The 21206-nt window shown below is 38.4% G+C and overlaps 2 protein-coding genes across 4 annotated transcripts in view; one reads left to right on the plus strand and one right to left on the minus strand.

Annotated features, from left to right (window-relative positions):
• The window catches only part of EAF1 (ELL associated factor 1), a 49892-nt gene extending 41548 nt beyond the window's left edge, over positions 1 to 8344 (minus strand). The window contains exon 1 of the mRNA XM_053714280.1: positions 8203 to 8344. Coding sequence (XP_053570255.1) covers positions 8203 to 8308 — 106 coding nt within the window. The 5' untranslated portion in view covers positions 8309 to 8344. The remainder of the gene's footprint in view (positions 1 to 8202) is intronic.
• Positions 8204 to 21206, plus strand: part of METTL6 (methyltransferase 6, methylcytidine) — a 94888-nt gene continuing 81885 nt past the window's right edge. The window contains exon 1 of one of the 3 annotated variants that reach the window (XM_053714277.1): positions 8204 to 8339. The gene's annotated coding sequence lies outside the window, so the exon portion shown is untranslated. Of the gene's footprint in view, positions 8340 to 8451; positions 8619 to 21206 lie in introns of those variants that run through there. The other 2 variants (XM_053714279.1, XM_053714276.1) reach the window with 2 other exon arrangements.

The following is a 21206-nucleotide window of genomic DNA, read 5'->3' on the forward strand; positions in this document are numbered from 1 at the left end:
AGAGCAGGAATATTCCACAGGGTGTCAGGAGCCCATCTTTTAAATTCAGTAATGTAGTCTTCTACCATTCTTTTGCCCTGCCTTAGAGACCTAATGGCAGTTTCAGCAGTATTTTTTCTATTGTGATCTTCATATAAAAGAGACATTGCAGAAAAAAAATCTTCTAGTGAATTTAGGATAGGATCATTTTTTTCATAGAAAGCATTGGCCCAAGACCTGGCCTCACCTCTGAGAAATTAAATTACAGTTAGAACTCTAATCCTGTCAGTTGGGTATGACTTAGGTTTCAAAGTAAAAAGCAGAGTGCAGGAATTCCTGAAATCCCTAAACATAGCTCTGTCCCCAGAGAACTTTTCCGGTGGACTAACAATGGGTTCTGGACATGACTCAACATTAGTAGTTTTGTTTGCAAGATGATCATTAATAAAAAAAATTATACTCTGATTCTCTAGTTGTATATCCCTTAAGCCTTGAATCATGTGATCCATACTCTGAGCTAAAGAACCAACTCTCCTGGACAGTTCACTTACATCCATGATTTTAGCTGTTAGTAGTATTCCTTTTTTTTTTAAGGCTTGGTAATATGTAAGGATATGTTTAGTTGTTTTTAGAGAACACTACAATTACAGCCCCTGCTTTATGCAGGACCACTCAGTCTCACACCTTACCTCGGATTCCCACAGATTTAACTTAAGGGAACCCTGATATGCTCATTGATCTGAGGGTCACTACAGCAGGGTTGCTGAGTGAAACCGGAACCTTCACGCAACAATAAATGCTTAAAGCAGAAAAGAGAGTAAGTCTTACAGGATTGACTGCAGCAGTAGTGAAAGAGTTAATTAGTGCAGGTGCCTTAATTCAAACAGAGTTGCAATGCAAATAGTTTATGCAGCAGGCTTTAACAAACACACTGAAATTAACACAGTACTTTGATAAGAGAATAAGTCAACCTCTGGTCATTTTGTAAACCATACTTTGATAATGAATATTAATACTTTACAGAGTTGTTCAATCAGAGTAATATAAGCTGTGGTAAACTTGAGGAAACAGATATAGTTTAAGTTAGAGCAAACAGTTCATTTCAAGCACAATAGAGGTTAATTGCGTAAAGTTTGAAATATGCTTATGCAGTCCGATAATGAATAATGGTACTTTGTAATAATCTTTGTCACAGTTATTTGTTTGTAATTTGGTAGATAGCAGTAAAAAGGTTTAGTGCATATTTGATATCAGAAGCGAATATGGAAATCCAGCAAATGAGCGTTCCACAATATATAGCAAGTGAAAGAGAAATGAGGTTGCAGCAATACACACAGTTCATAGAATGCAATATATATAGACTAGAAATATTGTAGATGATATTAGCACATAGCGATACAGTTACCACACAGCAACAAGTCCTAGGAGTATCGCAGAGAGCCTGGCAGAGGTCCGCGGCGGGAGAATGAGGAGCGTGACGTCACACGCTGCAGGGGAACAACCTCACTACAGGAGAGAGACTGAGAAATCTCTTAGTGAACAAACGGAGCAAATCTTCAAGCACAAAAGAGAATCTGCAAGTTGATTCAAAAAGGCAGATACTCAAGGAGAGCAATAAGTTGAGAATACAAAGTAGTATAAACGGCTAGGTCTCTTCTGAAGCAGCTTCACACTGAGCAACAAATTACCAAGCAATGAGTTCTGTTGGGAGGAGCCTTAAATAGGGGTAGTGAGTTGACATTCTTAAAGGCACAGTAGGAAAGGAGATAAATCCCTGACACTTTCAGACCAATTTTGGATCTGAAAACCCTAAATAGATTAGTGAGAATTCCAACTTTCAAGATGGAAACTATAAGGACTATTCTACCTTTTGTTCTGCAAGGTCACTTTATGTCCACAACAGACTTACAGGATGCTTACCTTCACATCCCTATTAATACAGAACATTATCAATTTATGAGGTTCTCTTTTCTGGAAAAGAATTACCAATTTGTTGCTCTTCCTTTTGCCCTAGCAACAGCTCCAATATTTTTTTCAAAGGTTCTCATGCCCTTCTATCTATAATAAGAGTGCAGGGTATTGCAGTGTTTCCTTATTTGGACAATATATTGGTACTAGCTTAATCTTTTCATTTAGCAGAATCTCACACAAAACTACTGTTGTCATTTCTTCAAATTCATGGTTGGAGGATCAATTTATCAAAAAGTTTCTTGATTCATCAGACAAAAGCCATCTATTTGGGTTTCCATGACTCTTTCCTTGACAGAAAAGAGACTAAATTAAAAAATGTTTCAACTTGTCTAGACCTGCAGTCTCTATAATTTCCTTCAGTGGCTATGTGCATGGAGGTACTATGCCTAATGATTGCAGTATTGGACACGATCCCTTTTTCTCGTTTTTTTTATATGAGACCTCTTCAACTTTACATGCTGCGCCAATTGTGCTATTCTTCAGGGGGCTTCCTTTGCTTCTCCTACCTGGTCTGTGATCACCACAGATGCAAGTCTTACAGGTTGGGGAGCTGTTTGGGGGTCTCTGACAGCACAAGAAGTTTGGATTACTCGAGAAGCAAGGCTTCCAATCAATATCTTGGAACTCCATGCTTTTTTCAGGGCTCTTCAGGTTTGGGCTCTCTTAAGGAATGAACCTTATCTTCGTTTTCAGACCGACAATATCACAACTGTGGCATATGTCAATAATCAGAAAGGAACTTAAAGTTCCTTAGCTATGACGGAAGCATCTTGAATAATTTCCTGAGTGGAATTGAATTTCTGCCTCATCACTGCGATTCACATCCTAGGTGAGTGGTCTCTCCACCAGGATGTCTTCTATTGGATTGTTCAAATAAGGGGTCTTCCAAAAATAGATTTGATGGCCTCTCGTTTGAACAAGAAACTTCCCAGGTATCTTGCAAGGTCCAGAGATCCTCAGGCGGAGGTGATGGATGCTCTAGCAGTTCCTTGGTCATTCCAGTATGCTTACATTTTTCCTCCTCTAGTTCTGCTTCCATGAGTGATTTCCAAAATCAAAATGGAGCAGTCCTTTGTAATTCTGATAGCCCCTGTGTGGCCTCTCAGTATTTGGTATGCAGATCTAGCTCAGATGTCCAGTTGCCCGTCATGGCCTCTTCCTCTAAGACCAGACCTTCTGTCTCAAGGTTCCTTCTTCCCTCCTGATCTAAAATCTCTGAACTTAATGGCGTGGAAATTGAACGCCTAGTTCTCAGTCACAGAGGTTTCAGTGATTAACCATGAAAACCTGTCTCAAGGAAAATTTATTACAAAGTTTGGAAAACATATTTTCTGGTGTTCCACTCATGATTATTCCTGGCATTCCTTTAGAATTCCTAGGCTTCTTCAGTTTTTGATGGTTTAGATTAAATGTTTGTCTGCCAGTACATTGAAAAGACAAATATCTGCTCTTCCTGTGATGTTTTACATAAAAATTGCTCATCTTCCAGACAGTGATTGTTTTGTTCAGGCTTTAACTTGTATAAAGCCTATTATTAAATCTATTTCTCCTCCATGGAGGCTTAACCTGGTGTTAAAAGTCTTACAGGCTCCTCCTTTTGAGCCCATGCATTATTTGGACATTACATTTTTCTTGGAAAGTTTTGTTTCTTTTTGCTATCTCTTCTGCTAGAAGAGTTTCTGAATTGTCCGCTCTCTCTTGTGAGTCGCCTTATCTGATTTTCCATTAAGATAAAGCAGTTATACGGACTTCTTTCAAAATTTTACCTAAGGTTGTTAACTATCACAACATTAATAGGGAAATTATTGTCCTAATCCTAAGAATGATACTGAAAGGACTGAACATTCTTTGGATGTTGTTAGAGCTTTGAAATTTTATGTTGATGCTACTAAAGATTTCAGAAAGACTTCTAGTCTGTTTGTTCTCTTTTCTGGTTCCAAGAAAGGTCATAAATCTTCTGCTATTTCTTTAGCCTCTTGGTTAAAACTTCTAATTCACAAAGCTTATTTGGAGGTGGGCCAGTCTCCAACTCAGAGAATTATAGCTCATTCTACTAGATCAGTTGCCACATCTTGGGCTTTCAAGAATGAAGCTTCAATTGATCAAATTTGCAAGGCAGCAATTTAGTCTGCTTTGCATACTTTTACCAAACCTTACCATTTTGATGTTTTTGCCTCTTCAGAAGCAGCTTTGGGTAGAAAGGTTCTCCAGGCAGTTGTCACAATTTGATACTGGTGCCTATATATATTTATTTTTTTATCTTAAAAGACTATATTTTTGGTTGTAATCTCTCAGTGGAAAAAAAACTTTTTATTTTATCCCTCCCTTTATTTGTTACTCGTGGAGTTTCACATCTTGGGTATTATATCCCATACATAACAGCTCGTGGACTTTCGCCACCTATATAAAAGAAAACATAATTTATGTAAGAACTTACCTGATAAATTCATTTATTTCATGGTGGCGAGAGTCCATGATGCCCCACCCTATTGTGAGTCATTTTTGTTTAATTGCATATCTTTTTTCCTGTTCTTCTAGTTTGGCTTTTTAATCCTTAAAAAACCTCACCACTTGGCTATACGATAAACTGAGGTATTAGTGAGGTAAGTGGGGTATTTATAGGCTTTGAGGTTTGGGAAATTTTGCCTCCTCCTGGTAGGAATGTATATCCCATACATAACAGCTTGTGGACTCTCGTCACCATGAAAGAAATGAATTAATCAGGTAAGTTCTTACATAAATTATGATTTTAAGCAACTCCTATTATCAAATTTTCTCTTGGTATCTTTATTTGAAATGCAGGAATGTAAACTTTTGGTTCCAAACCTGGTTAGCACTTGCTGATTGGTGGCTAAATATATTGTGGCACACTGCATTGCAGTCCTCATTGGCAACCATAGGGTTGATTGCCATGCAATGTACTGCAGACCACCCTCGGCCAACATATCGGCTCAAAAGCAACCCTTTAACTGATCCAACACTTATTTTTGCCTTACTAGCCTAGAAAACATTTATAATCACTCATCAGACTGCTTGTTCTGTAAAGGCTACATTGTTAGATCAGTAAAAAAAAAAAAAAAAAAGTGTTGAATCAGTTAAAGGGATATTAAGAAGTTAACCCCTTAAAGTCACACATCGTACAGGGTACGTCTTACACAAACTGATATTTAAAGACCAGCAACGTACCCTGTAAGACGTTAGGGGTTTAAAGCGGCTGGAAGCAATCCTGATCGCTTCCAGACCCTTTCAAGGTATTTCCGTGATGCCTTGATATTGAGGCATCACTGCAATATCTTTTCTGGCACACCGATGCAGAGAGGGCCACTCTGTGGCCCTCTCTGCCTCGGCCAGCGATGGTGCCGATCGTTGGTGGGTGGGAGCAGCTGCAGTAAGGCGCCCCATCGCTGGATCACTTCTGGATTAGTCGCTGGTGCGTGCGTGCGTGAGCACGGGGGTGTGGGGTCGTGTATTCTTGTGCCCCGCGATCTGCACCGATTGTGGTGTTGGTGGGAGCAGGTGGTGGAAGGAAATAATGTTTTTAAAAAAAAAGGGATCTGGGAGAGGGGGAGGGGGGTATTGAGGGGTGGCCAGCTACACAACAGAAAAAATTTTTTTATAAAAAAAATAAATAAATCACATTACTTTGAAAAGTGGGTACTGGCAGACAGCTGCCACTACCCAAAATAGCACCAAATAGTGAGAGGGGGGAGGGTTAGAAAGCTGTTTGGGGGGGGGGGCTACACTGCAAAACATATATAATTTAATTTTTATTTTATTTAAAAACAAAACACAAACTTTGTGGCGGGGACATTTGTGGGATGTGTCAGGTGGGAGGCTGATCTCTACACTAAATCTAAAATTAACCCTTCAAGCTCCCTAATTAACCCCTTCACTGCTGGGCATAATAAAATATTGCCAAAGCCATAAATGTCTGCCATTTCTGAACAAAGGGGATCCCAGAGAAGCATTTACAACCATTTGTGCCATAATTGCACAAGCTGTTTGTAAATAATTTCAGTGAGAAACCTAAAGTTTGTAAAAAAGTGAACTTTTTTTTTATTTGATCGCATTTGGCGGTGAAATGGTGGCATGAAATATACCAAAATGGACCTAGATCAATACTTTGGGTTGCCTACTAAAAAAATATATACAGCACATGGCAAGGGATATTCAGGGATTCCTGACAGATATCAGTGATCTAATGTAACTATCGCTAATTTTGAAAAATGGTTTGGAAATAGCAAAGTGCTACTTGTATTTATTGCCCTATAACTTGCAAAGAATATGTAAACATTGGGTATTTCTTAACTCAGGACAAAATTTAGAAACTATTTATTTTGGTTGTTTATTTTGTGGTTGTAGATGTGTAACAGATTTTGGGGATCAAAGTTAGAAAAAGTTTGTTGTTTTTTTCCATTTTTTCCTCATATTTTATAAAAAATGTTATAGTAAATTATAAGATATGATGAAAATAATGGTATCTTTAGAAAGTCCATTTAATGGCGAAAAAAACAGTATATAATATGTGTGGGTACAGTAAATGAGTAAAAGGAAAATTACTGCTAAACACAAACACCGCAGAAATGTAAAAATAGCCCTGGTCCTTAAGGAAAGAAATTGAAAAATGGCCTTGTCCTTAAGGGGTTAAAAGGTTGCTTTTGAGCCCATATGTTGGCCGTGGGAGGTCTGCAGTACATTGCATGGCAATCAACCCTGTGGTTGCCAATGAGTGCAGTGTGTCACAATATATTTAGCCACCAATCAGCAACCACTACCCAGGTGCTGAACCGAAAATGGGTCGGTTCCTAAGCTTACAATGGTGCTTTTCAAATAAAGATACCAAGAGAATGAAGAAAATGTGATAATAGCAGCAAATTGGAAAGTTGTTTAAAAACTAAATTTATGTAAGAACTTACCTGATAAATTCATTTATTTCATGGTTGCAAAAGTCCACGAGCTGTTACGTATGGGATATACATTCCTACCAGGAGGAGGCAAAGTTTCCCAAACCTCTGAATCATGAAAGAAAGAAAGAAAAAAAATTTGTTTCATATCCCTTTAAAGGGACAGTCTACACCAGAATTGTTATTGTTTTAAAAGATAGATAATCCCTTTTTTACCCATTCCCTAGTTTTGCATAACCAACACAGTTATATTTATATATTTTTTACCTCTGTGATTATCTTGTATCTAAGCCTCTGCAGACTGCCCCTTTATTTCAGTTATTTGACAGACTTGCAGTTTAGCCAATCAGTGATGGCTCCCAGGTAACTTCACGTGCACGAGCACAGTGTTATCTATATGAAAAACATGAACTAACACCCTCTAGTGGTGAAAAACCTGTTAAAATGCATTCTTAAGAGGCGGCCTTCAAGGTCTAAGAAATTAGCATATGAACCTCCTAGGTTAAGCTTTCAACTAAGAATACCAAGAGAACAAAGAAAAATTGGTGATAAAAGTAAATTGGAAAATTGTTTAGAATTACATGCCCTATCTGAATCATTAAAGTTTTTTTTGGACTAGACTGTCCCTTTAAGGTCAGTGCAATGAGTGCATAAGATCTCACAAGTGCTGCATATTTTTTTATTCTATTACATAGAAATAAAAATGACAAGAGACCTTCAGGCAAACAGATGTTCTATCACGCTGAACTCATAAACAAATAATAATAAAACATATTCTAGATGTTGCTAATTTAAAATGAATACCATAGAAAAATATTTATGCACATTTTAAACCAAGTAAAAAAAAAAGAGAATTAATTAAACCTTTCAAATATTCTAATATATAAATACTCCTGTAAACGGAACCGCAGGACAACTGTTAACAAATCTTGTAAATTGTATCATCCAAAACGTTCAGGCTGGAGATATGGCATAGCCTATTGCAATGGTAAGAAATGTCCAAAATGATTGCTCCTTCTTACAGCTAGAGGACAAAAACACTAAAACATTGTTTCTAGAAACGTATTTCAAATCTGATCAAAATGTTTAAGTTATAAAATATAATCAACAAACGATTTAGGAAATGCATAATATTTTAGGAGTAATGACATCATGCAGCAGTTGACAAGACCTGCTGATACACATGATGTATATAGCGCCATCCACCGGTGCATCCTAGCAGGGGCTAAAAGCACAACATATCATACACGCACACTTTATGAGTGGCCTACTTGAGGACGCGTTGCGTCATCAGACTTAGCATCCTGATTGGTGGAAGTTCTGAGTGACGTCACCGATAAATACTCACAGCGTACTGTGTGGAAGGAGGAGCGCGGCCTTTTTTCGAAGCTTTCTCCGAGCCTTAATCCATGCTCCTCTCGGTCAAGCGGAGGAGGGGGCGGTGTCCCATTCATTTTTAAGAGTCAGCTGTCGGCACAGACTCAGGTATATCAAAACAGTACTGTCATAGGCGGCGCCGTGGGTGCGTCACTCAACCAGGGATACGCACAGGTTGTCTTTGCGCATGCGCGGCTCATTGACGTCAGACAGGGCACGAGTCCGCCAAGGAAAAGAGTATAGCGGATAACACGTCCAATGCGTGTGCTATTAGAGTACGTTTTTAGTATAACCCGTCCGAGTGGAGAACTTGTAGTGATGATTAAAGGTTCCGCTTTTCAGTCGATTGTAATGTGTGGTAAGGAGGACAGTGACATATCCCAAATGGTAATATAAATATTGTGTAGCTACACGCAAGTATTGTTATAATACTTTATTGCTGTTACTGGGAAATCTGTTGCTAAATATAATTTTATGATTTTAGTTTGGGTCACCATAAAGCAAGAGTAGCCTAGCTCAAATAACGTTTCAAAATCCGAATAACGAGACACAATTCTTCACTATGAAATAATTAAAAGAACATGCAAGTAAAAATGTAACTTTCATGATTCAGAGGATGTCATTTTAAGACAATTTTAAATTCGCTTTTGTTATGAAATTTACTTTGTTTTCTTGATATCCTATGTTGAAAACATCTTATTCTCAGCAGCTGCAGTATACTACTGTGAGCTAGCTTTAAAAGGACATGAACCCATATTTTTTTCTTTGATTCAGATAGAGCATGTGATTTAAAACAATTTTCCAATTTCTATTATCTAATTTGGTTAAATCTGAGTTTAGCGTTCTATATTATTTTCTCAACCATATCGCATTATTTTACTTAAAAAATTGTTCTGGAGGCTCAGATGAGGGCTACCAACAATACTAAAGTGTTAGTGTCTCCAGGAACAAAAAGGGGAGCCATATTTTGGGGTATAACGTCCCTGTTCTCCCTATAGACTTTCCCCAGCCAGTCAGCTCTGCTCACCTACATGGATACATTGTATCAAACCCTCAGCCTACACGTTTTTATTAGGGTTGCGCCGATACATTTTTTAAGAACCTGTACAAGTACCAATACTTTTTTTTCCAAATACTCACTGATACCAATTACCATACTTTTTTTTTTTTTTTTATGTCATATGACCGTTTACCAAGTAAAATACAGACTAATGATTTAATGTAGTTTCTTTATAATTCGGAACTGTAACTCAAAAGACATTTTAAATAATTTAAAGTTTTATTTGATTGTTGTCACAAAGTTCACAGAACATGTTTATAAATAAAAATATTACAATAAAATATATTACTAACAATAAATAACAGCTGCAGTAGTTGGGGCTGGAAAGCTACAATTTAAAGGGGTGATTACTGGATGCAATTGGGTTGAAACAATTACAAAGTAATATAATTTGTTTCTGAAAAAAACATTGGGGAAGGAGTGTCCCAGTAATCCCCTTTGAGAAAAATAGGTTATTTGTGTTCTACTGACTCAACAGAAAATAGGGCTAGTCTTTATATTTTTCCAGAGCTGCTTTTTATTCCCAGTCCAACCCTGGCTAAGGATGTTCCTCAGAGTACAGTATGTTTTGAGCACAATTGTTCAAGATGAGAACTAGCAGTATAACAGGCAGTCTGGCAATTAGAATATTTTTTCAAAAGTTAGTGGCAAGTTCTTATTAAGGAACAGAAGCATCTCTGCATGTTCAGTTATAAGTCTGTTTCTTTTATCAGTAAGGACGTTTGACGCTAAGCTGAACAGTCTTTCACTTTTCACAGTACTGCATGGGGCAGAAAGATATATTTTTGGGCCATTTTAGCCAGAGCTGGAAATCTCAGTTTATTAAAGGGACATGAAACCCAAACAATTTCTTTCATGATTCAGATAGAGAATACAATTTTAAACAACTTTCCAATTTACTTCTATTTAATTTGCTTCCTTCTCTTGTTATTTGCTAAAAGGTTTATCTAGGCAAGTTCATGAGCAGCAGAGAAACTAGGTTCTAGCTGTTGATTGGTGGCTGCATATATATATATATATTGAATGTGATTGGCTCACCCATGTGTTCAGTTAGAAACTAGTAGTGCATTGCTGCTCCTTCAACAAATGATACCAAGAGAATGAAACAGATTAGATAATAGAAGCAAATTAGAAAGTTGTTTAAAATTGTTTTCTCTCTTGAAAGGTGGGAAGGATCCCTCACTTAAGGAATCATATAGACCTATAGCCCTCTTAAATGCAGACTATAAAATTCTCTGTTCCATTCTCGCCAGGCGGTTACAGCTATCACTGGCCAATATTATTCACCCAGATCAGGCTAAGTTTCTATACAAAAGAAATTCTTCTGCAAAAATCAGAGAGGCCCTGGTTACAACTGAATATTTCAAGACAGGGGGACGTCGGGGAGCCGGGGGAGGAGGGTGCCTCTGATCTAGCTATTGTCTTAATAGATGCAGAAAAAGCTTTTGACTCAATTCATTTCGACCATCTTTTTACTTCACTAAATAAGTTTGGGTTTAAGGGAGAGTTCCTGAGATTCATCACCAACTTATACAAAGAACCATATACAAGATTGATTGTGAATAATATTATCTCGCCACAGATAACCTTTGGAAGAGGGACTCGACAGGGATGCCCTCTCTCCCCCCTGCTCTTTGACGTCTCAATAGAGCCCCTGGCGATTATGGTCAGTCATCAACTGCCAGGAATTAAAATAAGTAATCGGATAATAAAAATAGCTCTCTAGCGGACGATGTTTTACTATATCTTTCTGACATTCAAACCAGTATACCAAAATTTTTGGACATCACCGCTAGGTTTGGATCCTTCTCAGGCTACAAGATTAATCAAGCAAAATCAGAACTATTATGGCTTAGAAAAAATAACTTTCCCTCCAATATTCCTTTTAGTCTGGCAACGGACTCTTTCAAATATTTAGGAATTTTCATTGCCTCTATCCCTGCGGAGCTGTACGACCTTAACATTACCCCAATCTTAAAAAGTATAAGGGAGAAATTGAAAAATTGGCAGTGCCTTCCAATATCTATCTCTGGTCGGATAGCTCTATTTAAAATGGTCTTATTACCAAAACTTCTTTACGTACTTCAGAACACTCCATTAATTTTATTGGAAAGGGATATTCGTTTACTTAAAAGTGCACTCAGCAAATTTATTTGGCAAGGGAAAAGACCAAGGATATCTTTAAAGAAATTATCTGTCTCAAAAGAGTATGGAGGTCTTGCCCTGCCCAACATTCGCTTTTATAATTACGCCTTCCTTGTGCGAGTGGTGGCTGATTGGATTTTTCATAGCGATTATGTAACAAATAATCTATTAGAGGAAACTATATGCTATCCGTATATTCCTTCAGCATTTATCCACTGTCCACCTAAAGAATTACCAAGAGAAATTAAATTGCTTAAAACTTTTTCTAATCCATTGAAGGCCTGGTGGAAAGTGGGGGAACTTTTATCTTTAAAATGTAAAGTCTTGCAATATTTGCCATTCCTGGGCAATCCGAAATTCCTGGTAGGGCTGAGCTCGCCACTTTTTAAGACCAGGCATAATCAGGGCTTGGACAGGGTGATATATCTGATTGATATAGAGAGAAAATGTGTTAAATCTTTCGAAGAATTAAAAAAAGAATTCAAAATTAACAACAAGGATTTTTATGCATATTTGCAAAGTAGACACTTCCTTACAGGGCTTATGAAAGAAACAGGATGGACTTGTCCTTGGGCAAATTGGAAAGTTGGCTAACACTCTTCAAAAATGGTCAGAGGTCTATCTCCTTATGCTATCAACTGATTAATTCCAGTAAAGGTGATTCAGAGCTAGAGAAAATTACTCTACTATGGAACCAGATGATCCCTCACTCCAATATTGATATTGAATTTGTTCAACTATCAATTCAGAATGTGGCTCAGGCCACCCTCTCAGCTACCTGGCGGGAGTCGCATATTAGATTAATACACAACTCTTATTTTACCCCCAAAAAGGGTAGTAAAATCCGCAACCTTGGTTTCAATAACTGTCCAAAATGTTTGCTGCCGGCAGCAGACTTTAATGCACATGATCTGGGATGCCCCAAAATAAGACATCTTTGGTGGAAGCTAGAGTTTTGGCTTACCAAAACACTTAAAATCCCTTTATCAGGTATAACACAGTCACAAATTATATTTGGGCTACTGAACCATAATGTGCATCAAATAAATAAGATAATTCTTCTGTCCATATTGGCAACCAGATACCTTATTCTCAAAAACTGGAAGCTAAGGGCAACACCATCTATCCCAGAGATTAAAAATTGTCTAAAAAAACAATGTTTGTTAGAACAAAGAGACACTAATTTAGACAATGAAGTGGATATCACACAATTTTTTAACAAATGGTCAGTATTTATCAGATCTCTGTCGGATATGGAGATAAACAATCTAATTTTCCCGTTTAGAAACTCTTAATTGATACTCCCAGGTGCCTGGTAACAACTTCAGAAGAGAGTACTGACCCATTTTGCTGCTCTGGGTGTATTCTTCATGAGATCCTGTCAAATACAATCCTCTGAGTGGGTGAGGGGAGCGAATCGAGAGGGAGGGGGATTTCCTTTTTTTTTTTTCTTTTTTCCTTCTCTTTCTTCTGTTGGGTTGTTTTGCTGGGGTTGGGTGGCGCTTATAGATAGAGATAAAATTCAGCTGAATAACTTGATAAGTTAACAATGAATTAGAAGAGCTAGGGCTTAATCTATGCTAATATTATTTTTGTATTATTTACTGTTAAGTAAGATATGTTGAATCCAGCTTATATCATTAAGTTTGATTGTAGACTATTTCTTTGTTAAATGTTTAAATCGCGCCTTGCATGGCGTAAACAAAATGTTGGAAGTTATTATGCTGAATAAAAAATTAATAAAAAAAAAAAAAATTGTTTTCTCTATCTGAATCATGAAAGAAAAATTTTGGGTTTCATGTACCTTTAACTGCCCAGCACTTCAGGGGTTTGTCTGAATGAGGTACAGTGATCTCTCCCAGGTAGGCTTCCTGCTGTATAGTAGCAGCTTTTGGAGCGCTGCTCTCAAATGTACAATAATACAAATAACAGCAATTTGTATTGGCAGAACAGAAGTGAACAATTTTTAGTTAAGTCTTTACTCCAGCTTAAAATGAAATGGAAATATGCAGTTTGATAAACGCCACAAGATGGTGTATGGGTTGGAAGTGGAGGTATTGGTTTAAGTATCGGTGCATTTGCATGAGTACAAGTACTTGTGCAAATACTTGGTATTGGTATCGGTGCAACCCTAGTTTTTATACATTTGTAACTTTACTGTACACAGACACTTAAAGGGGATGTAAATTTTGATGAACCAGTGCCCGTTTTTTAATAATCCTATTAAAAACAGGGGAACATTCATTCATCAAACTTTACATTTCACTGGTTTTGTTAAAATACATACCTTTTCTTTGTGAAAGCCGCTCCAGTGCTTCCCCGCCCGTCACAAGCCTCTTCCTATGTCAGAAATGACGATCCCGGCCTTCCTCCAATCACAGCGTTGCTCTAGGTAATTAATCCCCCGGGCGGGAGCCGCGATTGGAAGAAGCCGGAATCGTCATTGCTGACGTATGAAGAGGCTTGCGACGGGCTGGAGTGGATTTCTAAAAGAAAAGGTAAGTATTTTAACAAAACCAGTGAAATGTAAAGTTTGAATGAAAGTGCCCCTGTTTTTAATAAGATTTTTAAAAACCGGGCACTCATTCTGCAAACGTTACCAGTACCACTGCTGAGAAAATAATGATCACAAAGCACAGTCTTAAAGGGCAGCTCACCGCCTGGTCACACAGTCTTAAAGGGACAGACAAAAACCCACACAGCCTTGAAAGGGTCAACTAGCACCACACACACCGTCTTAAAGGGACAGTCACAGTAATGTTCACGCAGCTCTACCTTAACCCCTTAAGGACCAGGCATTTCAGACAAAAACTTCCCCAAAAGGCCAGAGCATTTTTAGCATGTTTGCCCTCACTACATATATATATATCTATATATATATATATATATATATATATATATATATATATATATATATATATCATTTTTTTTTTAGTAGACAACCCAAAGTATTGATCTAGGCCCATTTTGGTATATTTCATGCCACCATTTCACTGCCAAATGCAATCAAATAAAAAAAATCGTTAACTTTTTCTCAATTTTAGGTTTCTCACTGAAATTATTTACAAACAGGTTGTGCAATCATGGCACAAATTGTTGTAAATTCTTTTCTGGGATCTCCTTTGTTAAAGGGCCACTAAACCCAAAATCTTTCTTTCATGATTCAGATAGAGAATAGAAATTTAAACAACATTACAATTTACTTCCATTATTTATTTTGCTTCATTTTTTTAAATATCCTTAGTTTAAGAAAAAGCAATGCACATGGTGAGCCAATCACACGATGCGTCTATGTGCAGCAACCAATCAGCAGCTAGTGAGCATATCTAGATATGCTTTTCATCAAAGACTATCAAGAAAATAAAACAAATTAGATAATATAAGTAAATTAGAAAGATGTTTAAAAGTGCATTCTCTTTCTAAATCATAAAAGAAAAAAATGTGGGTGGCATGTGCCTTTAAGAAATAGCAGACATATATGGCTTTGGTATTGCTTTTTTGTTTAAAAAGATAGATAATCCCTTTATTACCCATTCCCCAGTTTTGCATAACCAACACTGTTATAGAAATAGACTTTTTACCGCTGTGATTACCTTGTATCTAAGCCTCTGCAAACTGCCCCCTTATTTTAGTTCTTTTGACAGACATGCATTTTAGTGAATTAGTGCTGACTCCTCGGTATCTTCATGTGCATGAGCTCAATGCTATCTATATTAAACACATGAACTAATGCCCTCTAGTGGTCAAAATGCATTCAAATTAGAGGCAGTCTTTAAAGTCTAACGGCTAGATTTGGAGTTTTGTCGGTAAAGACCCGCGTAACTAACGCTGGCTTTTTTCTGGCCGCACCATAAAAATAACTCTGGTATTGAGAGTCCACATAAAGGCTGCGTTAGGCTCCAAAAAAGGAGCGTATAGCATATTTAACGCAGCTTCAACTCTCGATACCAGAGTTGCTTACGCAAGCGGCCAGCCTCAAAAACGTGCTCGTGCACGATTCTCCCATAGAAAACAATGGGGCTGTTTGAGCTGAAAAAAAACCTAACACCTGCAAAAAAGCCGCGTTCAGCTCCTAACGCAGCCCCATTGTTTGCTATGCGGAAACACTTCCTACGTCTGCACCTAACACTCTAACATGTACCCCGAGTATTAACACCCCTAACCTTACACTTATTAACCCCTAATCTGCCGTCCCCGCTATCGCTGACCCCTGCATATTATTATTAACCCCTAATCTGCCGCTCCGTAAACCGCCGCTACTTACATTATCCCTATGTACCCCTAATCTGCTGCCCTAACATCGCCGACCCCTATATTATATTTATTAACCCCTAATCTGCCCCCCACAACGTCGCCTCCACCTGCCTACACTTATTAACCCCTAATCTGCCGACCGGACCTGAGCGCTACTATAATAAAGTTATTAACCCCTAATCCGCCTCACTAACACTATAATAAATAGTATTAACCCCTAATCTGCCCTCCCTAACATCGCCGACACCTAGCTTCAATTATTAACGCCTAATCTGCCGACTGGAGCTCACCGCTATTCTAATAAATGTATTAACCCTTAAAGCTAAGTCTAACCCTAACACTATCACCCCCCTAAGTTAAATATAATTTACATCTAACAAAATTAATTATCTCTTATTAAATAAATTATTCCTATTTAAAGATAAATACTTACCTGTAAAATAAATCCTAATATAGCTACAATATAAATTATAATTATATTATAGCTATTTTAGGATTAATATTTATTTGACAGGCAACTTTGTAATTATTTTAACCAGGTACAATAGCTATTAAATAGTTAAGAACTATTTAATAGCTACCTAGTTAAAATAATTACAAAATTACCTGTAAAATAAATCCTAACCTAAGTTACAATTAAACCTAACACTACACTATCAATAAATAAATTAAATACAATTCCTACAAATAACTACAATGAAATAAACTAACTAAAGTACAAAAAATAAAAAAGAACTAAGTTACAAAAAAATAAAAAAATATTTACAAACATAAGAAAAATATTACAACAATTTTAAACTAATTACACCTACTCTAAGCCCCCTAATAAAATAACAAAGACCCCCAAAATAAAAAAATGCCCTACCCTATTCTAAATTACAAAAGTTCAAAGCTCTTTTACCTTACCAGCCCTGAACAGGGCCCTTTGCGGGGCATGCCCCAAAGAATTCAGCTCTTTTGCCTGTAAAAAAAACACATACAATACCCCCCCCAACATTACAACCCACCACCCACATACCCCTAATCTAACCCAAACCCCCCTTAAATAAACCTAACACTAAGCCCCTGAAGATCTTCCTACCTTATCTTCACCATACCAGGTTCACCGATCCGTCCTGAAGAGCTCCTCCGATGTCCTGATCCAAGCCCAAGCGGGGGGCTGAAGAGGTCCATGATCCGGATGAAGTCTTCTATCAACGGCATCTTCAATCTTCTTTCTTCCGGATCCATCTTGCAGACCTCCGACGCGGAACATCCTCTTCTCCCGACGCCTACTAGCCGAATGACGCTTCCTTTAAGGGACGTCATCCAAGATGGCGTCCCTCGAATTCCGATTGGCTGATAGGATTCTATCAGCCAATCGGAATTAAGGTAGGAATATTCTGATTGGCTGATGGAATCAGCCAATCAGAATCAAGTTCAATCTGATTGGCTGATAGAATCAAGATCAATCCGATTGGCTGATCCAATCAGCCAATCAGATTGAGCTCGCATTCTATTGGCTGATCGGAACAGCCAATAGAATGCGAGCTCAATCTGATTGGCTGATTGGATCAGCCAATCGGACTGAACTTGATTCCGATTGGCTGATAGAATCCTATCAGCCAATCGGAATTCGAGGGACGCCATCTTGGATGACGTCCCTTAAAGGAACCGTCATTCGGCTAGTAGGCGTCGGGAGAAGAGGATGTTCCGCGTCGGAGGTCTGCAAGATGGATCCGGAAGAAAGAAGATTGAAGATGCCGTTGATAGAAGACTTCATCCGGATCATGGACCTCTTCAGCTCCCGCTTGGATGAAGACTTCATCCGGATCATGGACCTCTTCAGCTCCCGCTTGGATGAAGAATTCAGCCGGATCATGGACCTCTTCAGCCCCCCGCTTGGGCTTGGATCAGGACATCGGAGGAGCTCTTCAGGACGGATCGGTGAACCTGGTATGGTGAAGATAAGGTAGGAAGATCTTCAAGGGCTTAGTGTTAGGTTTATTTAAGGGGGGTTTGGGTTAGATTAGGGGTATGTGGGTGGTGGGTTGTAATGTTGGGGGGGGGTATTGTATGTTTTTCTTTTTACAGGCAAAAGAGCTGAACTTCTTGGGGCATGCCCCGCAAAGGGCCCTGTTCAGGGCTGGTAAGGTAAAAGAGCTTTGAACTTTAGTAATTTAGAATAGGGTAGGGCATTTTTTATTTTGGGGGTCTTTGTTATTTTATTAGGGGGCTTAGAGTAGGTGTAATTAGTTTAAAATTGTTGTAATATTTTTCTTATGTTTGTAAATATTTTTTTATTTTTTGTAACTTTAGTTAGTTTATTTCATTGTAGTTATTTGTAGGAATTGTATTTAATTTATTTATTGATAGTGTAGTGTTAGGTTTAATTGTAGGTAATTGTAGGTATTTTATTTAATTAATTTAATGATAGTATAGTGTTAGGTTTAATTGTAACTTAGGTTAGGATTTATTTTACAGGTAATTTTGTAATTATTTTAACTAGGTAGCTATTAAATAGTTCTTAACTATTTAATAGCTATTGTACCTGGTTAAAATAATTACAAAGTTGCCTGTCAAATATTAATTCTAAAATAGCTATAATGTAATTATAATTTATATTGTAGCTATATTAGGATTTATTTTACAGGTAAGTATTTATCTTTAAATAGGAATAATTTATTTAATAAGAGTTAATTAATTTTGTTAGATTAAAATTATATTTAATTTAGGGGGGTGTTAGTGTTAGGGTTAGACTTAGCTTTAGGGGTTAATACATTTATTAGAATAGCGGTGAGCTCCGGTCGGCAGATTAGGGGTTAATAAGTGTAGGCAGGTGGAGGCGACGTTGTGGGGGGCAGATTAGGGGTTAATAAATATAATATAGGGGTTGGCGGTGTTAGGGGCAGCAGATTAGGGGTACATAAGGATAACGTAGGTGGCGTCGCTTTGCGGTCGGCAGATTAGGGGTTAATAAGTGTAGGTAGGTGGAGCCGACGTTGTGGGGGGCAGGTTAGGGGTTAATAAATATAATACAGGGGTCGGCGGTGTTAGGGGCAGCAGATTAGGGGTACATAAGGATAACGTAGGTGGCGGTCGGCAGATTAGGGGTTGAAAAAATGTAATCGAGTGGCGGCGATGTGGGGGGACCTCGGTTTAGGGGTACATAGGTAGTTTATGGGTGTTAGTGTACTTTAGAGCACAGTAGTTAAGAGCTTTATAAACCGGCGTTAGCCCAGAAAGCTCTTAACTACTGACTTTTTTCCTGCGGCTGGAGTTTTGTCGTTAGATGTCTAACGCTCACTTCAGACACGACTCTAAATACCGGAGTTAAAAAGATCCCATTGAAAAGATAGGATACGCAATTTACGTAAGGGGATTTGCGGTATGGAAAAGTAAGGGGATCTGCGGTATGGAAAAGTCGCGGCTGAAAAGTGAGCGTTAGACCCTATTTTGAGTGACTCCAAATACCGGAGTTAGCCTAAAACCAGCGTTAGGAGCCTCTAACGCTGGTTTTCACGGCTAACGCCAAACTCCAAATCTAGGCCTAAGAAATTAGCATATGAACCTCCTAGAATTAGCTTTCAACTAAGAATATGAAGAGAACAAAGCAAAATTGGCAATAAAAGTAAATTGTAAAGTTGTTTAAAATGACATTCCCTATTTAATTCATGAAAGTTTTTTTTGGACTTGACTGTCCAAAAAAAGTCTGTCAGTACTAAAATAAAAGGCTTTTTAATATATTTTTTAATATATATTTTCTGCAGGGTAGTATACCCCCTTACCTCCCTGATCTTCTCTCCCCTCAAACAGCTCTCTAACCTTCTCCCCTCAAGCAGCTCTTACCCTCCCCCTCTACCTATTTGCCGCTATCTTAGGTACTGAGTACCCAGTTTGCTGCAAAGAAGGCAATGTAAAAAAAAAACCCAATTAAAATACTCATTTTTTCTGTAGTGTAGCTGCCCCTCCCAGATCCCTTGCCGTCAACTGATCCCACATAGGAAAGCCCTCATTGCCCCTCCTTCCCCCTCAATGACGCGCTTTATTTTTTTTATTTTTTTTTATCCCTGTAGCGTGGCTTCCCACCCACTCCCGCCCCCTACAGCAATGAGCCGCCCACCCGCCTTTGTCTTTAGCCTCCCACCCACCAACAGCATTGGTTACTCTGCAAATCTATTTCTGCAGTGCCCCACTCATGGGGCATACAGAAATAGCGCAATTTCGCTATTTTGAGCGAGATTGTGGCAGAGAGAAGCCCAGGACTGCAGCGACATACAGGGTACGTTGCTGGTCCTTAAGGGGTTAAATGGCAGCTCGACACCTGCACACACAGATGACAGTAATGTTAATGCAGTGCAACTCTAAAGGGCAGCTCGGCGACTGCTCACACAGTCTTAAAGGGGCAGGCACACAAACCTTTAAAGGTACACTGAACCCAAATTTTTTATTTTGTGATTCAGATAGAGCAGACAATTTTAAGCAACTTTCTAATTTACTCCTAATATCAAATGTTCTTCATTCTCTTGGTATTTTTATTTGAAAAGCAAGAATGTAAGTTTAGATGCCGACCCATTTTTAATGAACAACCTGGGTTGTCCTTGCTGATTGGTGGATAAATTCATCCACCAGTAAACAAGTGCTGTCCAGGGTCTGAACTTTCTTTTTTCAAATAAAGATAGAAAGAGAATGAAGAAAAATTGATAATAGGAGTAAATTAGAAGGTTGCTTAAAATTGCATGCTCTATCTGAATCACAAAAGAAAAAATTTGGGTTCAGTATCCCTTTAATAGGTAAACATGCACAGTTTTAAAGGGAGCAATAGTATGCATCCACACGTGATGCATGCAGCCTTAAAGGGACACTCTGTCTTAATAGGACAGTGGCACATGCCCACACAAACTCACAGCCTTTAAAGGGACAACTTGCACAACAAGCACACAGCATTAAAGGGCAGCTCGGCACCTGATCACACAGTCTTAAAGGGGCAGGCACACACAACCTTTAGTGGTTAAACACGCACAGTTTTAAAGGGAGCGATAGTATGCATCCACACGCAACACACACAGCCTTAAAGGGACAGGGGCATATGCGCACACACTGCACTCACATTCTTTAAAAGGACAACTTGCACTATACACAGACAGCATTAAAGGATCGCCTCACACAATGCACACCTAGCGCAGTCTTAAAGGGCACCTCACCGCCTGCTCGCACAGTCTTAAAAGGGCAGGCACACACAGCCTTAAGTGGGTAAAGTCACACAACATGCACAATCTTAAAGGGAGAGATAACAGTATAAATCTGCACGCAACACACACAGCCTTAAAGGGATGCTCTGTCTTAAAGGGACAGGAGCACATGGACACAAAGAGCACTCACAGTCTTTAAGGGACAGGCACACAGACTTTTAAGCACACCAAAATGCACAAAGCCCTAAGGTGGTACTCAGTGTTAAAGGGACAGATGCACACACAGCCTTTAAAGGGGCAGCTTACACCATACACACACAGTTTTAATGGTAGGCTGTGTGCGTT

This window comes from Bombina bombina, chromosome 5, assembly GCF_027579735.1.
Source record: "Bombina bombina isolate aBomBom1 chromosome 5, aBomBom1.pri, whole genome shotgun sequence".
NCBI lineage: Eukaryota > Metazoa > Chordata > Amphibia > Anura > Bombinatoridae > Bombina > Bombina bombina.